Below are 27,805 nucleotides of genomic sequence, written 5' to 3'. Positions count from 1 at the left end.
CAGGAGAATGCGTTTCTGCAGAGAAGAATGCAAGAAAACGCTTTTGGCGTCGGGGCTTCGCCCCGAACTTCATTTATGGATAATGAGTTGTAGATGTCAGGAGAATGCGTTTCTGCAAGGAAGAATGCAAGAAAACGCTTTTGGCGTCGGGGCTTCGCCCCGAACTTCATTTATGGGTAATGAGTTGTAGATGTCAGGAGAATGCGTTTCTGCAAGGAAGAATGCAAGAAAACGCTTTTGGCGTCGGGGCTTCGCCCCGAACTTCATTTATGGGTAATGAGTTGTAGATGTCAGGAGAATGCGTTTCTGCAGAGAAGAATGCAAGAAAACGCTTTTGGCGTCGGGGCTTCGCCCCGAACTTCATTTATGGATAATGAGTTGTAGATGTCAGGAGAATGCGTTTCTGCAGAGAAGAATGCAAGAAAACGCTTTTGGCGTCGGGGCTTCGCCCCGAACTTCATTTATGGGTAATGAGTTGTAGATGTCAGGAGAATGCGTTTCTGCAAGGAAGAATGCAAGAAAACGCTTTTGGCGTCGGGGCTTCGCCCCGAACTTCATTTATGGGTAATGAGTTGTAGATGTCAGGAGAATGCGTTTCTGCAGAGAAGAAAGCAAGAAAACGCTTTTGGCGTCGGGGCTTCGCCCCGAACTTCATTTATGGATAATGAGTTGTAGATGTCAGGAGAATGCGTTTCTGCAAGGAAGAATGCAAGAAAACGCTTTTGGCGTCGGGGCTTCGCCCCGAACTTCATTTATGGGTAATGAGTTGTAGATGTCAGGAGAATGCGTTTCTGCAGAGAAGAATGCAAGAAAACGCTTTTGGCGTCGGGGCTTCGCCCCGAACTTCATTTATGGGTAATGAGTTGTAGATGTCATGAGAATGCGTTTCTGCAAGGAAGAATGCAAGAAAACGCTTTTGGCGACGGGGCTTCGCCCCGAACTACATTGTGAAGAATGAGCTGTACTTGTCAGAAGAATGCGTATCTGCAGTCAAAAAAGCAAGAAAACGCTTATGGGGTCGGGGCTTCGCCCCGAACTCCATTGATGAATAATGAGCTGTACTTGTCAGGAGAATGCGTTTCTGCAGTGAAAAAAGCAAGAAAACGCTTATGGCGTCGGGGCTTCGCCCCGAACTTCACCAGAGAACCTTATAGCGCTGCCCCAGTTGTTTTATTTTTTGGCCGAAGGTTGAGAAATGCTGCTTTTTTATTCTCATATTTATATATATTTATATATATATACATATATATGTGTGTGTGTGTGCGTGTGTGTGTGTGTGTGTGTGTGCGCGCGCACTGTATGCACGTTTATGCGTAGGGTTAGGGTTTATTGGGCGTTAGGGTTAGAGTTTGGAAAAAAATCGCCCCCCCCCCACTCCAAAGTTCTGGATCCGCTAGTGCCTGAGGGGCCGGAGCAATAAATCAGTTACAATGTAAATTAGAAACAATACAATAGAATACAATAATTAATGGCATACATGTCCCTTAGTTAGCTAAATTTCTAGTACTATTTGATAATTAAAAATTACTATGATTATGCATTATTTTCTTTGTCCTGATGCTTGACATCTTTTCTGGGATACAAGTTTATTAATGTCAGGTTGAAGTTTGTTTGTCACTGGCACTTTCATCACTGGTGACACATTCTGATCAGATAATCTCGAACGGTGAGGTGATTTTGTAGCTTTCATTACGGAAAAGAACTGCTCACAGAGATCAGTGATTGCAGACATAGCTCGAATTCTGGCTGCAAATTTCCGCAATTCAACTTAGTGTTCAGGGTAAATAACTGTACAATTTTGGCACAGTCATTTCAATATACTTCGATTTCAACAAAGAATCTGCTATTCTATCAGCTCTAGTTGCACATTACCAGCAGTATTTTCAGAATCAAATGAGAATGGAGATACAAACAATGACAATTCTTGTTCGTATGAAACGAAGTCACGAAAACGGCCATTGAAAGTATATACTAACGATTCCAGGTGTTAGACATATTTACCAAATGTTGTAACCGTATTTAATGTTTTTAGTTGCTGACATGTTGTTCAATATTTGGTTTATCTACAGTCGTAATTTGGTTTGAAAGCACTTCACATCACCACACGCAGTTGTGACAATTTTGTCTTTACTTTGAAGTTTAAAATTCAAGTCGTGCAGGTGACAAGTGAGATTAACTGCAAATGCCAAATCTTAATTAATTTTTTAAGTGGCCAAGCTGGCCGCATGCCAAGTGGTCGCGGGACGCATGAGGCCCCCGAACGCTGTGTTTGACATACCTGGCTTAGACCATTTGATTCTGCAGTGTTACACACAAATGATCACATAAACCTTTAAAAAAAACATAGTTTACAAACACTTCCTTTAGTTAAGATACCGTATACACTAAAACAGCTGGCTGTTTATAATTTCTCTGTTATGTAGGAAATTCTCCTATTCAAATAAAAATCACATAAAAATATTCATAATAGACATAGACATAATAAATGATCACGTAAAAAGACTTCTATCAATCGTTGTAATGTGAGAAAACATCTTCCTATAAGTTTGGATTGTTAACCTCGAAATATGTGAGCTTAATAGATGCTTCTTTAATTACGAAACTTTTGCCAAGGTGGTGAGTAATTGTAATATTGATAAGGCCTAACTTGAAGAGGGAAGATCAGTACACTATTTACAAAGTTTATCAATCTATGAACTCATTCCATCTGACGGAGCGGCATCTTCTGCACGTTATTTCTCCTTCATCCAATTCTCAACTATTTATTGTCCAAGACAACACACGAATCAATCCAAAAATATAATCAATGAATTAATCAATTAGTCATAATTAATTTTATTTTATATAGAAAACGTACTAAGCTAATGGGAGATAAGCCTTATGAAGAGAATCAGGTCGTTCGCTAAAAATTTTAAACTAACAATAGACTATAAAACTTTCTATTTTTATAAGTATATGAATATCTTAGTGGTAAACATGTCGACCTTCCATCGTCAGGCTCGAGTTAAAATCTTTCTCTGTCTCCCTGTCTCTCTCTTTCTCTCACTGTCTCTCTCTCTCTGTAACCTAAAATCTGAGGTGCAATATTTTATATACATTTAAACTCCAAACACGTCACAATTGTCACAAAGTATACATACGCACAAAAAACATGACCCTTAACACTTTAAAATGCACTATCCTTTCTCAAAATTTTCTCAATAACAATATATTTTATTACATGTGAATACGTACATTCTTATAGAGTTTGAAATTCAATCATTCCGCAATCCCAAAATATATCTCGTCCATCATTCCAGTCAATGACTAACTTTTTTTCGGTCTTGCTGTGGTTAGCTGCTGGAGAAAGTCCATGCTGGATCTTCCGATTTATCTCGGCTCAATGATCATCTCGCCAATGGAGTCAACGGTGCTGTTTCGTCTAGAGACGTCAATCTACAACCCAAGAAATCTGTCATAGAGTTTACTTCCGCTTCTTGCAGTGTCCTGGAGAATGAGGGAATGGTCAGAATTGGAGTGAGACGGACAGGGGACTTAAGCAGACAAGTGACCATTGGGTAAGCGCTAGAGCTAAAGACTAGAGATAAATCCAGGTAAAAACCATTTGTCCACCGCCCTTTATTTCTCATATTAAAATTATAATCAGTATGATCATTAAACTCCATGTGAGTGAGCACCCGAGAGGTTCAAATGCTTTCTTGCCATTGTCCTGGACTAAAACCATGTTGTTGTGCATAATGCACGAATTTTTAAAAAAATCGAAATTTGAAAGTCCTTTTGCATTTTATGAACCATATAATCCGTTCGGCTGTTTTAGAACGGCCAAGTCACTATCGAGCTTAAACAGCTGCCTGATCACTGCACATCAAATAATTCTTCAATACGTCCCTAATCAAAACTACATAGATCTAGTTTATTCTGTACAATAGAACATACGGAACCGTCCTTTTAACTAGTAACCCACTATCTTATCTCTAACCTAAATCTGGCATCCTTCAGGGCACAAGGGTATAAAATGATCATTTCATCAATTCTATTGACAGAGTGGAGACTCTCGATGGCACAGCTCTAGCTGGGCAAGACTACAAGCCCACCAAGCAGCTGATGATATTCGCAGCTGGAGAAAGCAAGAAGGAGCTCTACGTTGATATTGTTGATGACAACGTCTGGGAGCCGGACGAGTTCTTCTACGTCAAGCTGTTCCACCCGACACCAGGTAGCACTGTGGAGGACGTAGAGATAGGCAAGGTAGCCACCAACAAGGTCACAATCATTAATGATGATGGTAGGTTCCCCGCCTTTTTAGCCGCTATTAGTTTTGTATGGTTTGTCTGTCCCTCCTTCCTTATGTTTTTTACGAAGTTTTTATCAACTTTGTCTGTTTGTCTGTCTGTACGTCCTTCATATGTTTTACTTTCTCTGTCTTATCACTCTCTCCATATTAGTTAACAAAATATTTGTATTATTGTGGATATCCATTAACAATTTGTATTTAGCAACAAGAGAAGAAAAGGTTTACTGCTTAAAATGTTTTTTTTTAATTAACCTGATATTAGGTAACTTTTATGGTTTATCAGTGAATGTGTGTTTTATTAATTTTTTAAACTCTTTTTTTTTGTAAATTGGAGATTTTTTTAAATACTAAATGTTATTCCCAGTTATCTATTTTGAATTTACATATTGATATTTAAGTGGAATGTACTGTCCTAAAACAGTTCACACTTATTACTACAGGGTTAAAAAAAAGTGTATAATTTATCAATATTTTTCCACGCCGGATACACCAATAAGCTTGCTATTTATGGATTTCCCTACATTTTATGAATCTCTCCAGTAAGAATATTTCTTTATAAATATAACACACAAAAAATTAATAATGTGATTAAACTGTTTAAGTCAAGCGTGATCCCTGATTATTTTTCAGAGCCAGGTAAATTGGAGTTTAGCAAGCCAATTTATATCGTCAAGGAAAGCGCCTTGAATGCCAGTTTGATGATCAACAGGGTCAACGGAGCAGACGGCGAGGTTCAGGTCACCTGGACAACGACTGACATCACCGCTAGGTCGGAAATGGACTACGCTGGCGGTGAAGGCAAAGTGCTTTTCACACACGGAGAAACCAGCAGCACCATCTCAATCGACATTTACAGCAACAAGGTAGAAATACGCAAAGAAAAGTTTTCATTCGCTTGGGAATAAAACGATGTTTGGTTTCAATTCCAAGAAATATTCCCTCTTAAAAAGGCTGTCTGGTCGTGTGGGATTCGCCCTGGACTGTCGTTCGATGGTTCGAATCCCACTCCCACTCTCCTATATGCCCAAAAAGAAAGTAATGGCCTTCACACTTGCTTAAACTCCACCTCCTTTTCCCAGTTATGTCCTTGACCTGATCCCATGTTTTTTTAAAAATAGATTTACCATAAAACTATTTCAAAACTCTTATATAACTTTTTTTACGCTATCCTAAAATTCTTTTTTTTAAAAAAAAAACTAAAACAAAGTTTTCTAGAAAAAATAAAGAAAAACATTTTTTTTGGCCAATCTAAAATTGTGATAAGATTTTTATTTCTTTCGCTGGAATTCCCCGCCTTAATGTTTTGGATTGTTCCATATTGCCTCGGTAGCCTGGTTGATTTCGTGTTAGTCCTGGCCAAAGTATGAATCAATAAAAGTCACTGAGAGCTACATCAGCGACAAAGTCTTCAGGTGAAGACTCAATGTTTAGATTTAAATCTTTTCCCTTAATAACATTGTTGCAGACTGTGTATCACCTAGACGATAAACAGAAGGTCATCGACATGATACTTATAGAGTTTATAAATGAAACAGAAGGTCAGCGACATGATACTTATAGAGTTTATAAATGAAACAGAAGGTCAGCGACATGATACTTATAGAGTTTATAAATGAAACAGAAGGTCAGCGACATGATACTTATAGAGTTTATAAATGAAACAGAAGGTCAGCGACATGATACTTATAGAGTTTATAAATGAAACAGAAGGTCAGCGACATGATACTTATAGAGTTTATAAAGCAAACAAAAAGATTAAAACAAGAAAGACATTAAAGAAATAAAATTTTTTTAAGACAATATCTCCATTATACAACTTATAATAATATAAAATTAAAAAAATAATCTAAAAAAATATTTCTTAAACCGGGTATCGAACTCGTGCCCTACACACTGTTAACTCCTCGAACGAACGATGCTCCCCATTAGGTCAGAGGGCGTTGTTTACTTAATTTATTATTTATTGGTACTTTCATTATATACACGTTAGAACTAGATTTAAACTTCTGATTTAGAACTCTGAATATGTAGTCTATATCTAGATCTACTTCTAGATCAAGGATATAAACATAATCTATATTAGATTTACGTAAAAATCAAATTCAGATAAGCTATCAATAAACTTTAAGAAATTTTAAATTTAATAACAACTCAGTTAAAGGTACACTACGGCTAACTACGCCAAGTTTGCTTTTTTTTTTTACCCCAATCTAAAGCCAAATTAAAATTTATTTCTGTTATAGTTAGAAAAAATTATAACGTTGAAACCAAAGTCTTCCCCGTGTGGCCATCGAGCTAGTCATTCTTTTCTCAGTCATTAACTGTTCAATTTTTAGGGAAAATCGTTAGAGCCTTTTTTTGAGATCAGCGTTCAGGTACCTCCATGAAGTTGTGACTTGAATAGAGGTATTCACAAAATTTAACATCTTCTTAATGATAATTCTATTATTTATTTGAAAAACAATAACGTTATTGGGGTTCTTTTCAAAGTGATCCAGATGGATGAGATTTTAGGAATATATAATCCAAGAAGATTATTTGACTATTGGTGATCCATCATTCTCTGTAAATATGTGAAGTATTTCCCTTAAAAAAAAAGTACGAAGATACCTTTTGTCAACTCGTTTCGTGTGATTAAACTTGAGGTCCAAAAATAATTGTTATTGAACGCTCTCACGCACCGACGTTATTAGAAGCAGTTTCAACATGCCGGCTGTAAATCTGAGAAATGACTGCGATTCACGTCATGAGAACAATGCTTGCAGATTCCCAATCAGTCAAAGATTATGGGATACAGATTATCGGATGCAGAGCTCTAGTCATGTTTGAATTCTATTCGATCTATTTTCGGTTCATTGTTTTCGTCCCGAGCTATTCGGACTGCATTACGTTATCTTGAGGCTGTCTCTCATTTAAGGTCTGTCCAATGATTGGCTGATTTTAAAACTATACAGAGTTCTAAGATGGTTCTGACTAAAAAGTTGGCGTCGTGGAAGTTTTCATTCCGCATGATACGAAAGTCTATGTCAAAGCTTGCGTTAAACAGATATTAAAATAAATCAATCTCTTAATGACAGTCTCTGCATAGATATTTTAAGATTCAGTTTTAATTAATCTTTGTTTACTTTCATATTTGTTCACTTTCATATGTGTTTACTTTCGCATGTGTTTACTTTCATATGTGTTTACTTTCATATGTGTTTACTTTCATAAATCAATTACTTTCATATGTGTTTACTTTCATATGTGTTTACTTTCATATGTGTTTACTTTCATATGTGTTTACTTTCATATGTGTTTACTTTCATATGTGTTTACTTTCATATGTGTTTACTTTCATATGTGTTTACTTTCATATGTGTTTACTTTATTTTTAAGATCTATGACATCCTCCAGTGACTTACTTTTCAATACCATTACAACACATCGCGTTTCATTCTATAAGTAACTGCACTAATGAATTGTACTAACTTGACCTCGTGGTGCACAAGGTCATTTGAACTTAGATCTTCTCATCAAAACGTTTGGTTTTCAACCTTACCAAATGAAGGCGTTTTTTGTTTTCATAAAAGTACACTATTTTACAAACTTTTTTACTGTTAATAGTAAAAACTGGGGAGGCTATATCAAGTAAGGGAGGTGGTATGTGGGAGGTGGTATGTGGGAGGTGGTATGTGGGAGGTGGTATGTGGGAGGTGGTATGTGGGAGGTGGTATGTGGGAGGTGGTATGTGGGAGGTGGTATGTGGGAGGTGGTATGTGGGAGGTGGTATGTGGGAGGTGGTATGTGGGAGGTGGTATGTGGGATGCGTGGTCGAGAGGCCAAGTACGACTGAATTTTACTTGTCTTGGCTATCTATGAAGGGGCTTCGACACCCGACTCGAGTAGAGATGTGTTTACTGAGCACCCAAAGGCAGCACGGAAAACCTTCTCCCAGATACCCCCTTCCCTCACTGGTCCACAAATGAGATTGGACCATAGCGCTCTGAGCATGCTATAAGCATGAAAGTAGCGCTATATAAAAGCTATAATGTAATTTTTAATTTATATCTGTTATCACATTTATGTTTTTGTCCCTAAGTAATGTTTGAAATTTTGAAACACTATTAATATTACTGAATTATGGGCTTTCTATTATACAGGCTACTGGAAATCTACTGAAACGTCTACTTTCGTTTTAACAAAGAATGAATGTATTTTATATGCATATAACTAATATACGTTATATTTTCAACTCATTATGTTCAGTTATTGAACGAGAGATTGGACCTTCGCCAACCATCAATAGGACAATCATTCAACCACATCGTTAGGCTTGGCTCACATAAAAAAAAACCAGATATAAATAACAATCAGTTTATTGATCACCTAGGAGTTCAACACTGAAATACAAAAATCTCATTTTGTTTTTGTTTAGAAGTTTCAGATGTTTCTTCCGATTCGAAGATTTATTACTTCCAACAGGACGGCGGGGGAGGGGTGGGGACGGCGGGGGATGGCTGGGGGCTGGGCTCGAACCCGGGATAATCGAGATGACAGTCCAAAGCACATACTACAAGACCAGCCACCAAATCATTATAATAACATTGATATATCTTCGTACATTGCGGTATCGTAACGTCAGTTGGCATCACAATATAACCTGCACACATCTATGTTTGGTTTGGATTGTTGTTGATAGTCTAGACTCTATAGCCTCTTATATTCATGCTGAAAAATGGAATTCTGCACTTTTACCTGGCTAGGTGAACCTTTTCGGGGATTGATTCTGAGTTTGTGTTTCCACAAAAGCTCTCTTTGAAATCTTTTTTTTTTGCAACATAGATCTACTTTTAAAACTTGAATACTTAATATCTTGGAAAGATTTAATCTACTGTAGGAAACGTACTGGTTTAATAATAATGTCGGTTGTACCAACTCAGCATTGACCAGTGAGACTGACTTTATGATTGTTTTCTCTTGAATCAGACCAAACAAGATGAACTAAGTTTTCAGGTTGAGCTGTCCAACCCAACAGGTGGCGCTGACCTAGGAAAGATTACAAAAGCGGTGGTCACGTTGATAAATGATGAAGGTAAGTGTCCCACCTCGTCTTCTTTTTCTCAAGCCTGTACAAACATACAAACAAACACACACACAATGAGTCAAGCATAGTGGGTTAAAAGTTTAGTTCAGTGACATTATCCCCCTCTTTTGCGTATTGATAATTGACATGATTGTTGAATAGGGCTGTGTTTTTTTTTTTAAATGTACTTTGTTATGGCACGATTAGGAATTAGTTATTTGTTTCCTAGAAAGGGAAAGTTTTGACTTAGTGACAGTGACGGGCGACTAGTAAAAACAAGACGAGGATTTTGGAAGAAAAACGAAATGTAAACAGACTAGTTTTGACGGCTTTATAGAGAGGCAGGTTTTAGGAACGTAGAGATTTAGCTTGAGGACATTCGACGGTTCCCTTTGTTATTAGTAAACTTCTCGTTCGACGTTCACTATCAGTGTCGACTAACTTATTTTGTTGACCTTTCACCTGTGTTGGTTGATTTCGTTATTTTAGTGTTACCTCCCTAACCGTTGATAGGACTCTGTGCGGAAGGGCCTAACAACTCTGTGCGGAAGGGCCTAACAACTCTGTGCGGAAGGGCCTAACAACTCTGTGCGGAAGGGCCTAACAACTCTGTGCGGAAGGGCCTAACAACTCTGTGCGGAAGGGCCTAACAACTCTGTGCGGAAGGGCCTAACAACTCTGTGTTGAAGGACCTAACAACTCTGTGCGGAAGGGCCTAACAACTCTGTGCGGAAGGGCCTAACAACTCTGTGCGGAAGGGCCTAACAACTCTGTGCGGAAGGGCCTAACAACTCTGTGCGGAAGGGCCTAACAACTCTGTGCGGAAGGGCCTAACAACTCTGTGCGGAAGGGCCTAACAACTCTGTGCGGAAGGGCCTAACAACTCTGTGCGGAAGGGCCTAACAACTCTGTGCGGAAGGGCCTAACAACTCCTTGAGGCGTATCTGTCACCTGAATTTAAATAACGCTGGAGATTTCCTTTTTTTGAACAAAATAAACTTGACTTTTATTCACAAAATATTTGCAGGTTTTTAGTCTAACAAAAAACCAACACAATTTCAATGACAAAATTCAAATCAGTTCAAACCTTTCCATCTTCAATGCTCTTGTATACATTCACATGCCTCTAGAAATAACATCAGTCGATACACACACACACCTACCATAACACTGACTATACAGTACTTATCTGAGCCCAACACGATATGATATAGATCTAAGTTTACATCGCTTTGTTTACAGATATATTGGAACTCAGTCTGTAGTAGGGTAATCAGAGATGAACGTTAGAATGATTTCACTACATTTTAGTTTGTAATAATTCAACAAGCTGCTCTCTGTTTGTTGTTGACGGTCGTTCGGTTGTTGACTTGTAGCACCAAGCTGCTAGTAGACAACTAAACCTCTGTAGGAGTATTACATCTGAACTGATAAGCTTGAAATGACTTGAATAACTTCTTGATGAACAAGACTAAATGTAACTTTTATTATAATGCAGACATAATCAAGTTAATATGGAATAAAAGAAATGTCCTAGACTTCAGTAATATCTTTTAACAAAATCTATCTCACTACAATAACACGACCTTTCTGTTAACAAGTTCTGGAGTTGCCTTTTTAAATGAAGACGAGTGACGACACTGCCAACTGTCTTACAGCATTCACAACCGATCGCTAACCTCTTCCAACCTCACCGTTTAACACACACACACACACATTCCATAACAGCGTTTCAATGAGCTGGTCGCTATATCAATAAACTGGTCATTGTTTCAACAAGCTGGACACTGTTTTAAAAAGCTGGCCACTGTTTCAACAAGCTGGACACTGTTTTAAAAAGCTGGCCACTGTTTCAACAAGCTGGACACTATTTCCAAAAACTGGCCACTGTTTCAACAAGCTGGACACTGTTTCCATGAGCTGTTCCCTAGTTCAAAAAAAAAGGTAAAAAAAAAAGCATTGTTAAGTTTGGAACTAATAGATACACCACTGAACTAGTTATGGAACTAATAGATACACCACTGAACTAGTTATGGATTTAATAGATACACCACTGAACTAGTTATGGAACTAATAGATACACCACTGAACTAGTTATGGAACTAATAGATACATCACTAAACTAGTTATGGAACTAATAGATACACCACTGAACTAGTCATGGAACTAATAGATACACCACTGAACTAGTCATGGAACTAATAGATACACCACTGAACTAGTTATGGAACTAATAGATACACCACTGAACTAGTTATGGAACTAATAGATACACCACTGAATTAGTTATGGAACTAATAGATACGCCACTGAACTAGTTATGGAACTAATAGATACACCACTGAACTAGTCATGGAACTAATAGATACACCACTGAACTAGTCATTGAACTAATAGATACACCACTGAACTAGTCATGGAACTAATAGATACACCACTGAACTAGTCATGGAACTAATAGATACACCACTGAACTAGTCATGGAACTAATAGATACACCACTGAACTAGTCATGGAACTAATAGATACACCACTGAACTAGTCATGGAACTAATAGATACACCACTGAACTAGTCATGGAACTAATAGATACACCACTGAACTAGTCATTGAACTAATAGATACACCACTAAATTAGTCATTGAACTAATAGATACACCACTGAACTAGTCATGGAACTAATAGATACACCACTGAACTAGTCATGGAACTAATAGATACACCACTGAACTAGTCATGGAACTAATAGATACACCACTAAACTAGTCATGGAACTAATAGATACACCACTGAACTAGTCATGGAACTAATAGATACACCACTGAACTAGTCATGGAACTAATAGATACACCACTGAACTAGTTATGGAACTAATAGATACACCACTGAGCTAGTTATGGAACTAATAGATACACCACTGAACTAGTTATGGAACTAATAGATACACCACTGAACTAGTTATGGAACTAATAGATACACCACTGAACTAGTTATGGAACTAATAGATACACCACTGAACTAGTCATGGAACTAATAGATACACCACTAAACTAGTCATGGAACTAATAGATACACCACTGAATTAGTCACGTTGTGTCTCATTGACGTACAGAACTAATTAACGTTACTTCGAGTACAATGTCTTAGGAATTCCATCTACTATCTTGTACAACTACAGTTTCATCCAGGCAGGGCCGGCCTTAGGCCACTGCAACCTATTCGGCTGCAATGGGCCCCGCACTTTCATAGGCCCCGCGCTAATTCTAGGTGTAAACCATTTTAACTTATTATTAAAGGGTTACAGCGGCCCCTTGATTTTCCAGGAGCTCCTTGAAATCTCCTGAAATTGCAAAATATACTAAAAAGTAATGCAAATCTCCTGAAATTATTCAAATCTTCTCAAAACTCATAAACATCTCCTGAAAAATAGACAAAATTGTTATCTCGGTGTGTCATTTATTAAGGAAAATGCTAATCCTACTCGCGATTTAAAAACAAAATGTCTTTATCAACTTTCGTTTAATAAAAATGTAATTATAAGGTGAGTTTTAACCAAAACAAGAAGTTCAAATACTTAATTAACTTTAATAGTCACTAGCATACAAATCTAGAACTAAATCTATCTCGACTTCTTAAAAAAAATCAAAAGCGATATTTTGCTGGTCGATCGTAAATCTAAAAGACAAAATGAATGTTTATCGGCTTTTTGTTGGAAAACTATCATCTACTGTAGATGGCTCGTAAAGTTAATTTGACTGTGATTTCATACTTAGTAAAGTATGAAAAAATGCAAAGACGAATTTATTTTCTAATATAAAATCTTAATTTTCACTTATTATCCTTATTCATACCCAGACTGGGCCCCACTCAATCCGTTTCGCATAGGGCCCCGCAATCTGTAGGACCGGCCCTGCATCCAGGCGTGTTGTTATTATGTGCAAAGTTTTTCTCCGCCTTCATTAGTTTTTACTAACTTCTTCGAGGTGTAACTTCAAGTTGTTACGTCAAGTTGTAACTTCAAGTTGTTACGTCAAGTTGTAACTTCAAGTTGTGAGTTCAAGTTGTAACTTCAAGTTGTGAGTTCAAGTAGTAACTTCAAGTTGTGAGTTCAAGTTGTAACTTCCAATTTTGTTTCTTCTTAATTGAAGTTGTTACTTCAAGGTGTTTATTTCAAGCTGTTCCTTCAAGTTTTTTTCGTTATTAAATGTTTCTTTAAACTGTTTCTTTAGATTTTTTCTTTAAGTTGTTACTTGAAGTTGTTACTTCAAGTTTTTTAAGTTGTTGCTTTAAAAAAAAAAATCTACGTTGTAAGTCTTTTTCTTTTCTCTCGCCATGAGTGTTGTGGACTAAGATTTGGACAACTTGGACCAAGAAGCTGAGTTACAAAAATGTGGCCACTTTTTACAAATTATATGACAACTATTGAAGCATATATTCAATGTGTACTTTGTTTTCTTTCTATGAATGAAATTGATGTCTTGAAATAAAAAAAAAAAGAAGAAAAACATAGATTTAGTGTTTTTTTTTTTTCAGAGTTCGACCGAATGGTAGCTCGTATCGCCAGTAAAACTCAAAAGAATCTGGACAGTCTGAAGTTAGACACCAGCACCTGGGGGGAGCAGTTCCAGTCTGCCATGAACGTCAACGGAGGAAACCTGGAAGCTGCCAACTATGTTGACTACATTTTACATTTTGTAACCTTTTTCTGGAAGGTAGAAGATTTGTAACAATAAGTTCTTTGTTAGTTAATGGCAATATCAATATATAGGAGATAATAAACCACGTCTTGGCTTGTCATGTACGAGTGGTATTGTAGACTCTAAGCCCTTTTCTTTCAATGTTTACACATTAACCAATAAGTATTAAGCGGTGACGAGATTCTGAACATTGCCTACTACATATTACCTCTACTAGTATCTTCCTGTCATGTTAACAAGAAAAACAAGCACAATTTAAAAAAAAAAAACTAAAATAAAAATTAAATCGTGTAGAAGGGGAAGAACTGCACATTTACAGTCATATAATCTCAATACTGTTTGATATATTTCATTCTTCCTTATCAAACAAAATTGATTTATTACCGCTAATTAAATTATTAATTGGTTAATTTTTGGTTGATTCGTCTGTTGTTAGGTACAAAGAACAAATTTGTGCAAAGTTAATCCGAGAATGGGAAGTAGCAGCAATACCGTGTACAAAATGTACAGACAGACCGACGTGAGCTGATTTGTACAAATCGATTGATACGCAACAGCCGGTGACGATAGAAAGAACTCCCATAAATGGAAATTCCTCGAGATGCCCTTTTGTGCCCTAGAGATGCCCTTATGTGCCCTCGAGATGCCCTTATGTGCCCTCGTGATGCCCTCATGTGCCCCCGAGATGTATCTAGTTTTCTCATTTTAATCAATGCTTAACAGTTTTAACGGATCTCGAGCCGTCTGTCGAGGTTCATTTGCTTATAGATTTAGTTGTTTCGTTTAACTTCTTTCACACTTTTGGTTTAACAAATCTATTTATATGAGTTCAGTGTTGTGAACCTAAATATTCTTCTTCTGGGATCTAGTATATTCAAGTATTTAGAATTTCTTTTCTCAGACTTTTTCTTTGCTTAAATGTGTATATATAAAGTGTAATATATATATATATATATTATTATATATAATATATATTAAATATGTTGACGGTGGGAAACAATGTAACTGCTGAAGCAAATTTAAAACATCATTTATTGACTCCTTTATTTTAAAGGCAGCTGTCTAATGTTCAAATAATATTACAACAGACGCTTATTTCGCCTTAATTAATAATGCAGCAGTTTCATCTTGACGTCACATCCGGGTCGGAACACCACTATTGCACATGGCCAGACAGTCTGAGCTCTGAGTTAACTATTAAGCCTTCGGCATTTGGCATTTACAGCGTGCGCATAAACGATAAGTTTTTTTTTTAACACTTCTCATGTCCACATTGGCTTCCCCCCTCCCCACAGCTCCCATGTCCACTACGTTCCCCGCCCTCCTTCCCCACACTTCTCGCGTTGTTTCTCACATGCCCATATCAGCAGCATGAAGAACAAATAATAATAATAAGGCCAGTCTTTGAGTCCGATGTTTGCTTTCAATAACAAATAATAATAATAATAAGGCCAGTCTTTGAGTCCGATGTTTGCTTTCAATAACAAATAATAATAATAAGACTAGTCTTTGAGTCCGATGTTTGCTTTCAAGAACAAATAATAATAATAAGACTAGTCTTCAAGTCCGATGTTTGCTTTAAATAACAAATAATAATAATAAGACTAGTCTTCGAGTCTGATGTTTACTTTAAATAACAAATAATAATAATAAGACTAGTCTTCGAGTCTGATGTTTGCTTTAAATAACAAATAATAATAATAAGACTAGTCTTCGAGTCTGATGTTTGCTTTAAATAACAAATAATAATAATAAGACTAGTCTTCGAGTCTGATGTTTGCTTTCAATAACAAATACTAATAATAAGACTAGTCTTCGAGTCTGATGTTTCCTTTCAAGAACAAATAATAATAATAAGACTAGTCTTCTAGTCTGATGTTTGCTTTAAATAACAAATAATAATAATAAGGCTAGTCTTTGAGTCCGATGTTTGCTTTCAATAACAAATAATAATAACAAGACTAGTCTTCTAGTCTGATATTTGCTTTCAAGAACAAATAATAATATTAAGGCTAGTCTTTGAGTCCGATGTTCGCTTTAAAATAAATAATAATATTAAGTCCGATGTTTGCTTTCAATAACAAATAATAAGAATAAGCCTAGTCTTCTAGTCCGATGTTTGCTTTCAATAACAAATAATAAGAAAAAGCCTAGTCTTCTAGTCCGATGTTTGCTTTCAATAATAAATAACATCGCGTGCGATTCTTTCTGGTCATTTTGTTAAAAGCTGAAGGTTGCAAAGCAAATGTATTCTGCTACTGAGACATAAGTGAGACAATTGTGGTGTGTCTAGCGCCTCAAAGAAAATGGGGATAACCAACTCCAATGTCTTGACTTCCCAAATAAAAATATGAGTTTTGAAACAAAATATGTGCAGGTAGTCCATGCATCATACACATGTTTGTTACAAAGCTAATATCAACTCTCTCTCTCTCTCATTCTCTCTCTCTCTCTCTCTCTCTCTGTCTGTGTGTCTGTTACAAAGCTAATATCAACTCTCTCTCTCTCTCTCTATTTGTGTCTGGTACAAAGCTAATATCAACTCTCTCTCTCTCATTCTCTCTCTCTCTCTCTCTCTCTCTCTCTCTCTCTGTCTCTGTCTGTGTGTCTGTTACAAAGCTAATATCAACTCTCTCTCTCTCTCTCTCTATGTGTGTCTGGTACAAAGCTAATATCAACTCTCTCTCTCTCTCTCTCTCTCTCTCTCTCTCTCTCTGTCTGTGTGTCTGGTACAAAGCTAATATCAACTCTCTCTCTCTCTCTCTCTCTCTCTCTGTCTCTGTCTGTGTGTCTGGTACAAAGCTAATATCAACTCTCTCTCTCTCTCTCTCTCTCTCTGTCTCTGTCTGTGTGTCTGTTACAAAGCTAATATCAACTCTCTCTCTCTCTCTCTCTCTCTCTCTCTCTCTGTCTCTGTCTGTGTGTCTGTTACAAAGCTAATATCAACTCTCTCTCTCTCTCTCTCTGTCTCTGTCTGTGTGTCTGTTACAAAGCTAATATCAACTCTCTCTCTCTTTCTCTCTCTCTCTCTGTCTCTGTCTGTGTGTCTGGTACAAAGCTAATACCAACTCTCTCTCTCTATCTCTCTCTCTCTCTCTGTCTGTGTGTCTGGTACAAAGCTAATATCAACTCTCTCTCTCTCTGTCTGTGTGTCTGGTACAAAGCTAATATCAACTCTCTCTCTCTCTCTCTCTCTCTGTCTGTGTGTCTGGTACAAAGCTAATATCAACTCTCTCTCTCTCTGTCTGTGTGTCTGGTACAAAGCTAATATCAACTCTCTCTCTCTCTCTCTCTCTGTCTGTGGGTCTGGTACAAAGCTAATATCAACTCTCTCTCTCTCTGTCTGTGTGTCTGTTACAAAGCTAATATCAACTCTCTCTCTCTCTCTCTGTCTGTGTGTCTGTTACAAAGCTAATATCAACTCTCTCTCTCTCTGTCTGTGTGTCTGTTACAAAGCTAATATCAACTCTCTCTCTCTCTCTGTCTGTGTGTCTGTTACAAAGCTAATATCAACTCTCTCTCTCTCTGTCTGTGTGTCTGTTACAAAGCTAATATCAACTCTCTGTCTCTCTCTCTCTCTCTGTCTGTGTGTCTGTTACAAAGCTAATATCAACTCTCTGTCTCTCTCTCTCTCTCTCTCTCTGTCTGTGTGTCTGTTACAAAGCTAATATCAACTCTCTGTCTCTCTCTCTCTCTCTGTCTGTGTGTCTGGTACAAAGCTAATATCAACTCTCTGTCTCTCTCTCTCTCTCTGTCTGTGTGTCTGTTACAAAGCTAATATCAACTCTCTGTCTCTCTCTCTCTCTCTGTCTGTGTGTCTGGTACAAAGCTAATATCAACTCTCTGTCTCTCTCTCTCTCTCTGTCTGTGTGTCTGGTACAAAGCTAATATCAACTCTCTGTCTCTCTCTCTCTCTCTCTGTCTGTGTGTCTGGTACAAAGCTAATATCAACTCTCTGTCTCTCTCTCTCTCTCTCTCTTTCTGTGTGTCTGGTACAAAGCTAATATCAACTCTCTGTCTCTCTCTCTCTCTCTGTCTGTGTGTCTGGTACGAAGCTAATATCAACTCTCTGTCTCTCTCTCTCTCTCTGTCTGTGTGTCTGGTACAAAGCTAATATCAACTCTCTCTCTCTCTCTCTCTCTCTCTCTCTCTCTCTCTCTCTGTGTGTCTGGTACAAAGCTAATATCAACTCTCTCTCTCTCTCTCTCTCTCTGTCTGTGTGTCTGGTACACGTTTTTTACACGTTATTTCTCCCATTTTCCCATTCTCGAATCAAGGTGAAACTTTGCACTATTATGTATTGATCCTAATAGAAAGCGAATCAATTAAAACGAATAATAAACAAATGAACAGTGGTGATTAATTAATTTTGACATCTAAAAAGGGAAATAACTCTTAAAGCATTGAAAGGTATGGCTGGAAATATTGAGTTCCTCTCCTCAGATAATTATTTTAAATAGTTTTTTTTTTATATTGTGCTTGTTTTTATAACTTAAAATTACAAAAAAAACAAACAAACCCAACAACACAAGATCAAGAGTTTAAATTTGTATTAATTTTAGATCTAGATACTAGAGATTATAGCCCAACAAAAAAGCAAGACAAAACATTACATTTACTTTTTTTGAAAATACGATACCTACTACAGGTACCAAATAGACATGTTCATCAGACAAATGGAGACCAAAGTTTGGCGATACTCTGTCAAGCACTGCTACAGATACCAAATAGACATGTTCATCAGACAAATGGAGACCAAAGTTTGGCGATACTCTGTCAAGCATTGCTACAGATGGCGCTGTAAACGATCTTGTGTCAAAAAAAAATATTTTTGTATGTAAAACAAAAAAAGTTTAAAACTTTAAAAGATGTACAAGAACTGTATAACTTAAAAACTCAGTAAACTGACTAGAGAATGGCTACAACCAATAACTCGTGCTACGGTGTATGTATCCATTAGAGATTGGTGGACTCAGAGGCGCCCAAAGATCCAGAAATATAAAATCCCAGTCTTCACCAGGATTTGAACTCGGGACCCCCAGTTTGGGAGCCAAGCATGGTACCACTCATCCACCGTCCCTCCCACAGGTTATATTCAGGTCTACTTTAATACCAATAGTCCTCTTCTTATTCTTTATCTCTGCGAGCTGCTGTGTTCACCAAAGTTTGCTCTCATTTGAAATCCTAAACGTATGCTGTCTGGCACGTCATTAGAAAGACCATGAGTAACTAACTAAATAATGAAGGCGTTTTTCTGTTCATTTTATATTCTATCCTTTTTTTTTTTGGTCTCAATCTTATTTCTGCAGGTTCTGTTTGCTTGTTTACCTCCACCCTCAGTGGGAGGGGGCTGGCCCACGTTTTTATCTTCTCTAGCTGTGATTGCACTACTGACCGCTATAGTCAGCGACATGGCCAAAATATTTGGTTGCCTGGTTGGCCTATCCGATTACATCACAGGTAAGCAGGTCAAAGTTTCATTTGATTACAAGAAATCAATAACAAATTTACTGTAGTTCAATTTTCTGATCGATAGACAAGATAAGATTTTGACTACTTTAAAAAAAAAACAATAAGAAAATGCGAAAATAAAATATCTATAGATTAGCTGTAATTAAAGACGGAAAAACCCCAGGGCTACAAGAGAGCGAGAGAGATGCCGCTACAAGCTGTTCATGATTCAACTATATGGTGTTGTTTTTTTAGTTTGAAAATTGATAAAGAGTGCTGCATATTTGTATTTGTCTCTATGGTGCTGTCGGCCAACGCGTTCAGCTGTTAACCGAAAAGCTGATGGTTCGAGCCTAAACTGAGATGACATTTTTTTCACATCTCATTCTTGACATTCCATTCTTCACATCCCTGCGTAAACCGATCAAGTATTTATTGTTAGTTGGGCTTACAAATTGTAATATTTTTGTCCACATTTATTTGTATCTGATTTTAAGTTCTTTTTGAGGTGGGTCTTGAGAGTGGTAGTCTTTCAGAATGTTGTGTATCCTACATGAATGATAAATGTACAAAATATTGTCTTGATCTGATTAAAAATATTTTTTTTTAAAACGGTTTTCATGCTTAAAAACAACAACCCACATCGCTCTCTTAGTTTTGTGCTGTTTGTCTGTCAGTCGTTCACGTAAATGCTGAAAACTTCAAAGCGTTGTAGAAGAGCCACCGCCCGTCCAGTTTTAGAACCTCTGTGACAGAGATGCCAACTCTTTAGTGTCTTAATGAATTTGTAAATGTATAATCTCGAAGCATCATTAACACAACTAGATTAAATCTCGTACATAATGAAACGAATAGAGAGTAAACTTTGATATTTAATGATGAGGTAAAGAGTTCACTTGTTTTGTTTTCCATAACATAAATAGTATCATGTAATGATGTTTGTTAAATTCATTCCATGAAGTTAACAATGTGACTCGTTGGTGCAAATGTTTATTGTGGCCTTTTACACAAAATTTGAATTAAAAATTTTGTTTCAAAAATATATTTAAAAAACCGTTCCTGGTCATGTGGCATACGCTTGTATTGTCTATCACTAATCTTTATGGTCCTGGGTTTGAACCCTGCTCGCCTCCATCTTCAGCCATCTTGCGGCTAGGGAGTAATAATCTTCAAATCTGAAGGAAAGCCCGAAGCATCAATAAAAACATATTTAAAGATCAGTTGGTGTTTATTTGCTAGTAGGCTATGTAAGACTGACCTAGGCTACAAATAGTGTGCTGCTTAATGTGTTAATTAAAACTGGTCTGCAAGTTAAAATAGAAAAAAAGTAAAGTTCCCTTTTCAGACCTTGTGATCTACAGGGCATATGATGTAAAGGTCATCTGTTTCTGTGGCAAACGGTTAACGAGGGTGTCATATGGCCATCTCAACGACCAAACGCCTTTACTTTTCCCCAACTAATGTCAGGTACCCACTAGAGCTGGGTAGACTCAGAGGCGCCCAAAGATCCCGAAGTTGAAAGTCCCAGTCTTCAACAGGATTCAAACCCAGGACATCGGTTCGGAAGCCAAGCGCTTTACTGCTCAGTCACCGCGCCTCCTAGTCTGCAAGAACCGCCTACAAGTCTTATTGAACTCCTTTCATTTTCTTGTCTGCGTAATACTTGTCTTTCAGTATTCGATTGCATGCGTCTATTGTATTTATAGCTCTTTTATACAGTTTATATCAACGCACTCAATTTACCAATTAGTCAATTAATTACTGGTAATTTATTACTTAGTTTGATACCAACAAGGGAAATTAATCATCCAGTATTTAATGCTATGGCTAAATATGTAAGTTTTTCAACCGTCAAATAATTGAAACCGTTATTGCTACCACACCCATTTACGTATGAAGTTGAAACAATACACAATTAGTTATTGTACCTAACAAAACATGAATCGATTTAAAATAAACTACTAACAAATCAATTAATTATCAGTTATTTATTAATTACGTTCGATATTGTTTAAGGGAAATAAAAATCTTATGGCTATAAATGTACAGTTGTTTTCCTTTTATAAGCTCTGTTTTTTTTTAAAGTATTTTTTTTTTATATTTTGCTTGTTTTATATGGTGCTCCTATTCATCTGGTATTCAGATGTGTATTACATTCCTTGTCTATGTTATGGCATCCTTTGGCTATCTCATATCCTCGTTTCTTAAAACCACGGATGTCTCTTTAAGAAAGTGATTAGATGTTTGTTTCCTGGCTATCTCACATCCTCGTCTCTTAAAACCACGGATGTCTCTTTAAGAAAGTGACTAGATGTTTGTTTCCTGGCTATCTCACATTCTCGTCTCTTAAAACCACGGATGTCTCTTTAAGAAAGTGACTAGATGTTTGTTTCCTGGCTATCTCACATCCTCGTCTCTTAAAACCACGGATGTCTCTTTAAGAAAGTGACTAGATGTTTGTTTCCTGGCTATCTCACATTCTCGTCTCTTAAAACCACGGATGTCTCTTTAAGAAAGTGACTAGATGTTTGTTTCCTGGCTATCTCACATCCTCGTCTCTTAAAACCAAGGATGTCTCTTTAAGAAAGTGACTAGATGTTTGTTTCCTGGCTATCTCACATCCTCGTCTCTTAAAACCACGGATGTCTCTTTAAGAAAGTGACTAGATGTTTGTTTCCTGGCTATCTCACATCCTCGTCTCTTAAAACCAAGGATGTCTCTTTAAGAAAGTGACTAGATGTTTGTTTCCTGGCTATCTCACATCCTCGTCTCTTAAAACCACGGATGTCTCTTTAAGAAAGTGACTAGATGTTTGTTTCCTGGCTATCTCACATCCTCGTCTCTTAAAACCACGGATGTCTCTTTAAGAAAGTGACTAGATGTTTGTTTCCTGGCTATCTCACATCCTCGTCTCTTAAAACCACGGATGTCTCTTTAAGAAAGTGACTAGATGTTTGTTTCATGGCTATCTCACATCCTCGTCTCTTAAAACCACGGATGTCTCTTTAAGAAAGTGACTAGATGTTTGTTTCCTGGCTATCTCACATCCTCGTCTCTTAAGACCACGGATGTCTCTTTAAGAAAGTGACTAGATGTTTGTTTCCTGGCTATCTCACATCCTCGTCTCTTAAAACCATGGATGTCTCTTTAAGAAAGTGACTAGATGTTTGTTTCCTGGCTATCTCACATCCTCGTCTCTTAAAACCACGGATGTCTCTTTAAGAAAGTGACTAGATGTTTGTTTCCTGGCTATCTCACATCCTCGTCTCTTAAAACCAAGGATGTCTCTTTAAGAAAGTGACTAGATGTTTGTTTCCTGTACTTTCAGCCATTACTTTTGTTGCTCTTGGAACTAGCATGCCCGATGCCTTCGCCTCCAGGTGCGCGGCCATCAACGAAAAATGGGCCGACTCATCCATTGGGAACATCAACGGAAGTAATAGTGTGAATGTCTTCCTTGGGCTGGGCCTTCCCTGGCTGTTGGCGTCTGTATACTGGAACCTCCAGGTGAGTCAACCAGAGGGACCGTTCATCTCTGTTGTCTTTAGTTTTTATGGTGTAACATAAGATTACAAAGGGAAACTAACATGTCAGTAGCTTCTTTTCATCATTGATTTACTTCTCTCTATTTTATCATTAGATGTTGTTTTACATTGGTTACCTACTTATACATACATCTATTTATTGTCTGTGGAGATTAACTTGATGTGGTTTTAATATTTGTGTTCTTTTCAATGTCCCAAACATTGTGAGTGCCCAGACCATTTAGGGCATTTCTATTTTAATCGTATACAGCAGTGATGCCCACACTTATTCTGCCTACAAATCGTAAAATCTTTCGACACTCGTGTCTCGGGCCACATCAATATAAAATTTAAATAAAGGAAATGGTCAATAAACCATTTTGGTTTAGAAACTCGTTGATCTGGTGTGTATCAAAGTTCATGAGAAGTGTATCCTAAGCCAACGTTCAAATATCCGGCTGCATAGATAAGACACCCAGTGGAAGCACTGAATCTAGCATTCTAAATACTCATCGTGAGACTATTACGTAAACTAGGTTTCGCACGATTCATCACTGAAAAGGTTTGTCCCCACAAATAAGTGCTTGTAATTATTGTGATCATTGTAAACCCTTTTTTTTTTCTGAGATTTAGAAAAGTTTCTGCAAGCAACACGAAGGAGACTTCAATTTCTGAATCACTTGAAATTTAAAGTCAACCAGTTCCAGATGCAACTCTGTCTGGGCAATTAACACATTGGCCGCAGATATATTTTAGAAATTACGAATATTGTTCAATCTGAACACGATTTTCATCCCATGGTCCAGGCTGAACATCTTGCTACATACAAGGGCTTGCTTCCATTGGACTCGACAACTTTTCTAATAACCCTCAAAATTCTAGATTTCGCCTGGATTCGAACCAGAGACTACTCTGCTCGAGAACCTAGTGCTTTACCACTCAGCTGCACACCCTCTATTCTCAATGTGTTGTTCGTTTGTTTTTCGATTTAGGATTCTAACACACTGATGTTTGTATTGTTATATTTGTTACTAATATTTAGTCTTTTTTTTTCACCAGGGAAAAGACTTTTATCATCCTTCTGGAACAGTCGGACTAAGTGTGACACTCTTCACCATCTGCGCCACTTTAGTACTTCTTGTACTAGTCGTTAGAAGACGCATGGCCAGATTTCATTTCGCGGAGCTGGGCGGTCCAAAACTAGAAAAATATTTGACTGGAGTTGTGCCATTGGGCATATGGGTCATCTACGTGTTGCTCTCGTCTCTCCAGGCCCAGGGAGTTTATACTGCGTTCTAGCCAGTCAGAGAAATCTGGCTACAAAGTATGCAGGTGTAACAAGTACATATATATTGTAAATATTAACAGAGTCGAACCAAAACTGAAGCTTCCATTTTGAGGATTCGCAATTCTGAGGATTATTTTGGATATCTATCTAGGTTTAACAAAGATAGGTACACTCCATCTCCTGGAAGGAACTATAGTGAAATGCTGTGAATGTAATAATCAACTTAATGTGTATAAGACTTTCATTCTGATAGTGAGTGGCTGGGAAGACTATTGATAAGCTCATGCAAACCATGGGAAAATTGTAAATCTTTCATTAACAATCACGCTGACCTTTAACCTATACGTGATTGATTGTTTGATAAGCTGAATGCAAGTAAAACCTGGATATGATCTACGCCCACAGGGACATAAAACACGTAGGCTTAAGTTGAATGTACCTAACTGTATGCAGTGTATGTTGTGTTAGTTTATGTTGAGTGCGTAGACATCGGAACTTGGAGACTGACTAAGAAATGTCAACTTGATTTTCGTCAGTGGTCATCCAAAACCAATCTGTTGGACGTTTGGGAACAGAACCAAACAAATACTCTTTCTAAAAGAAATATTTATTATTGATAATTTAACATTTGATAGAAGCCTTTATTCAAAAGTACAAATTTATGAAATACAGGCTCAGCTGTAGCTTAGTATATCTATCTATCTACATAAAAGCTTCTTCTCTCGTGGTAATTACAACAATCACATATCCTATGAACTCAAAGATCACTGCATTAAAAAAAAAAGCACATTACATAATGTAGAACACTAGATCCGCATTATACCAATTACCTCGCTATAGGACCTTGACCCATCTATTTACCTATGACTCAGCTGTTAAAAACTGACTCAGTAAAGAGTTAATAAGCAATTTCTTGTTGAAACAGGAGCCACAACATTTGTTTTATTTGAAAGGGACGTACCGCAAGAAAACTGGGGCTACGTCTTTCATTCAAAGTTGGCATTACATTTTTTCTATTAGGAGTTATTGATGTTGGTTCGTAGCTTTGTCAGAGAAGTATTAAAGATACTTGTTTTGCAAATTTGTCATGATCTGATGACACTGTAATATGAGAAGCAAACTAAATGTTTTAGTGAAAAAGTTGCAGGAGTAAAAAAAGTTATTAGTTTAGTACACGCAGACTGTGCTATCTCACAAGAAGCTGTGTCTTCTGGGCCTTTAAAACCATTTCAAATATTACAAAAAAAATAAATAAAACAAAACATGAATGTTGAAAGATTAACACCCAAAGAAACAAAAGAACATACAAATACAACTTTTAAAACATTTGATTACTAATTACTACTATTTATTTCTGAATCGCTGATCTCCCTTGGATGACATATTCTCTGTGACATCTTCGAGCTATACGAAGTCGGGATGAAGTTTTTACAAATATGGCGACAGTTTCGTTTGAGCCCATTCATAGTTGCATCTCTGAGTATTCAAATTATTGACACACAAGATGGATAATTAGTGCCGTAAAGAAGAGGAAAAAATAATAGACATGGAAATAGTTAGAGTTTAGAGAGGGCATACTGAAACTATAAGAAGTTTATTAGCTACAGTTTAAACATTCTGGTTATAGTACGTTAATTCTTTAACAATATTGTTGTTTAGCTTATTTTTATTATTATTATTTAAAATCCAATCTATTGGTTCATTTAAATTTGAGATCATTTAACAGCTGAAAATGTAAAAGTAATAGTGATGTCAAAATGAAACGCATTTAATCAGAATTAATCTTACATTCGACTATGACATATCAATGTGACGCATGCTCAGTATTGACCACAGTGTAGATCTATCTATGTTGGCATCAGAGGCGGACTTAATGCCCGGTGGGCCGGTGCCCAACTGTGCCGGTGGGGCTACCAAATGGGCCATACTAAATGTCAGTGTCCCGTAAACGTGATTTGACTCGCCTTAACATTCCTAAAATATGTTTACAGATTTAACTGTGTACTATTAGCCACATATTTCAAAATCATTGAATCGCTTAAACACGTACACCGTGCCTCTGTGAGTTTCAAATATCTTAAAACACAAAGAGATTAACTAACAACATAAGACTTATATTTTCTTTTTATAGTCCTTAGAGGTTGTAATAACAAATAAGTAGAAAGCTCTGCCAGGAGATGCAGTCAAATGACTGATTTTCTCGCCAGTTTGGCACAGACACTTCAGAAACGTTGCTGAGTCTCATAACTTTCACAAAGGAACATTTACAACTTCATTTTTTGGGGGAGATCATGCAACGTTAGAGGCAACAACTCGCATCCACAAAGATTCAGATGTAAACATGTAAAAAATACAATAGGTTATAGAACCCTACGTTTGCTTATATACAATCAATTTATGGGACCAATCGTTTGGCAAGGCCGCTTTTGACACATGAGTATACCCGTGCTGTTCACTAGCTATATTTATGTTTTTTTCTCATTTTAATTTTAAATATGTATGTAATAAATACAGTAAATCCCTATATCCATAAAATGTATTCTTTTTTTAAATATTATATTGTCAACCTTCAAAAGTTGTTCCAAACAATTCATAACAAAAATCTTATGTAAACAATTTTTTTATTCACAATAAAACTATCACACCATCGAGACGTTTTTCTTGTTGATGTTAAACTAATTTGAAATCATCGAATCAAGTCACTGATGGTAAGACTGATGGTAAGACTGATGGTAAGACTGATGGTAAGACTGATGGTACGATTATTCAACTGTCTATATAGGAAATAAATGGTCTGGGTTCTAAATAAACACATTGGTGGTTTAAGGAAACCATTACATCTACACATAAGTTATGTAGCTCGGTCGTTGGTTTGTAGCTCCAAATAGTTACAACTAAACTGATATAGGTGTATTCAATTCATTAGGGCAGACCCACTCATGGTTTCCACAGAAACAACCACTCCCCTTACCTTGGCGCTACCTTGAACACACACACACACATATACACTTCAAGGAACAAGAGCATGAAACATAAGAAAACTTCCAGTGTCGTAGCTAAGGATTTGAGGGAGGAGCCTTACCTCAATAGGGGCCCCTACATTTTGACATTTGACATCATGACATTAGATAATGGCGTGATATTTAATGTAAAAAAATTTCGGACACTCATTTGGCATCACCCTCAAGTGGGGACCGGGGAGATTTTCAAATTTGGAATCAGCCTAGCTACGCCTCTGAAAACTTCCGTTTGATTTTGATTTATATTCCAAGTTGACCTTGAAAGATGTGGCAGGTATAGAGCGCTAGAAATATTATCAGAAATACGTCTTGGAGAGAATTTTGGGTGTGTGTGTGTGGGGGGGGGGGGAATGTCGTGGTGGCGATGTCGCGGGATGATTTAGAAGGCCAGATGTCCTGGCTCTGCATACAGCTTAGAGTTATTGAGCTTAGAGTTATTGCGCTTAGAGTTATTGAGCTTGTTTTG

At 37.1% G+C, this 27,805-nt stretch overlaps 1 protein-coding gene across 1 annotated transcript in view; it reads left to right on the top strand.

Moving 5' to 3' along the window:
• LOC106069638 (sodium/calcium exchanger 3-like) overlaps positions 1-26,956 on the top strand; it is a 46,202-nt gene extending 19,246 nt beyond the window's left edge. Inside the window, exons 7-14 of the mRNA XM_056020736.1 lie at positions 3,337-3,557; positions 4,044-4,285; positions 4,925-5,157; positions 9,263-9,368; positions 13,893-14,071; positions 19,366-19,516; positions 22,836-23,014; positions 24,091-26,956. Coding sequence (XP_055876711.1) covers positions 3,337-3,557; positions 4,044-4,285; positions 4,925-5,157; positions 9,263-9,368; positions 13,893-14,071; positions 19,366-19,516; positions 22,836-23,014; positions 24,091-24,330 — 1,551 coding nt within the window. The 3' untranslated portion in view covers positions 24,331-26,956. The remainder of the gene's footprint in view (positions 1-3,336; positions 3,558-4,043; positions 4,286-4,924; positions 5,158-9,262; positions 9,369-13,892; positions 14,072-19,365; positions 19,517-22,835; positions 23,015-24,090) is intronic.
• Positions 26,957-27,805: the final 849 nt, after the last annotated feature.

Source organism: Biomphalaria glabrata, chromosome 2 (genome assembly GCF_947242115.1).
Source record: "Biomphalaria glabrata chromosome 2, xgBioGlab47.1, whole genome shotgun sequence".
Lineage (NCBI taxonomy): Eukaryota > Metazoa > Mollusca > Gastropoda > Planorbidae > Biomphalaria > Biomphalaria glabrata.
This window is presented reverse-complemented; position numbering and strand designations above follow the sequence as displayed.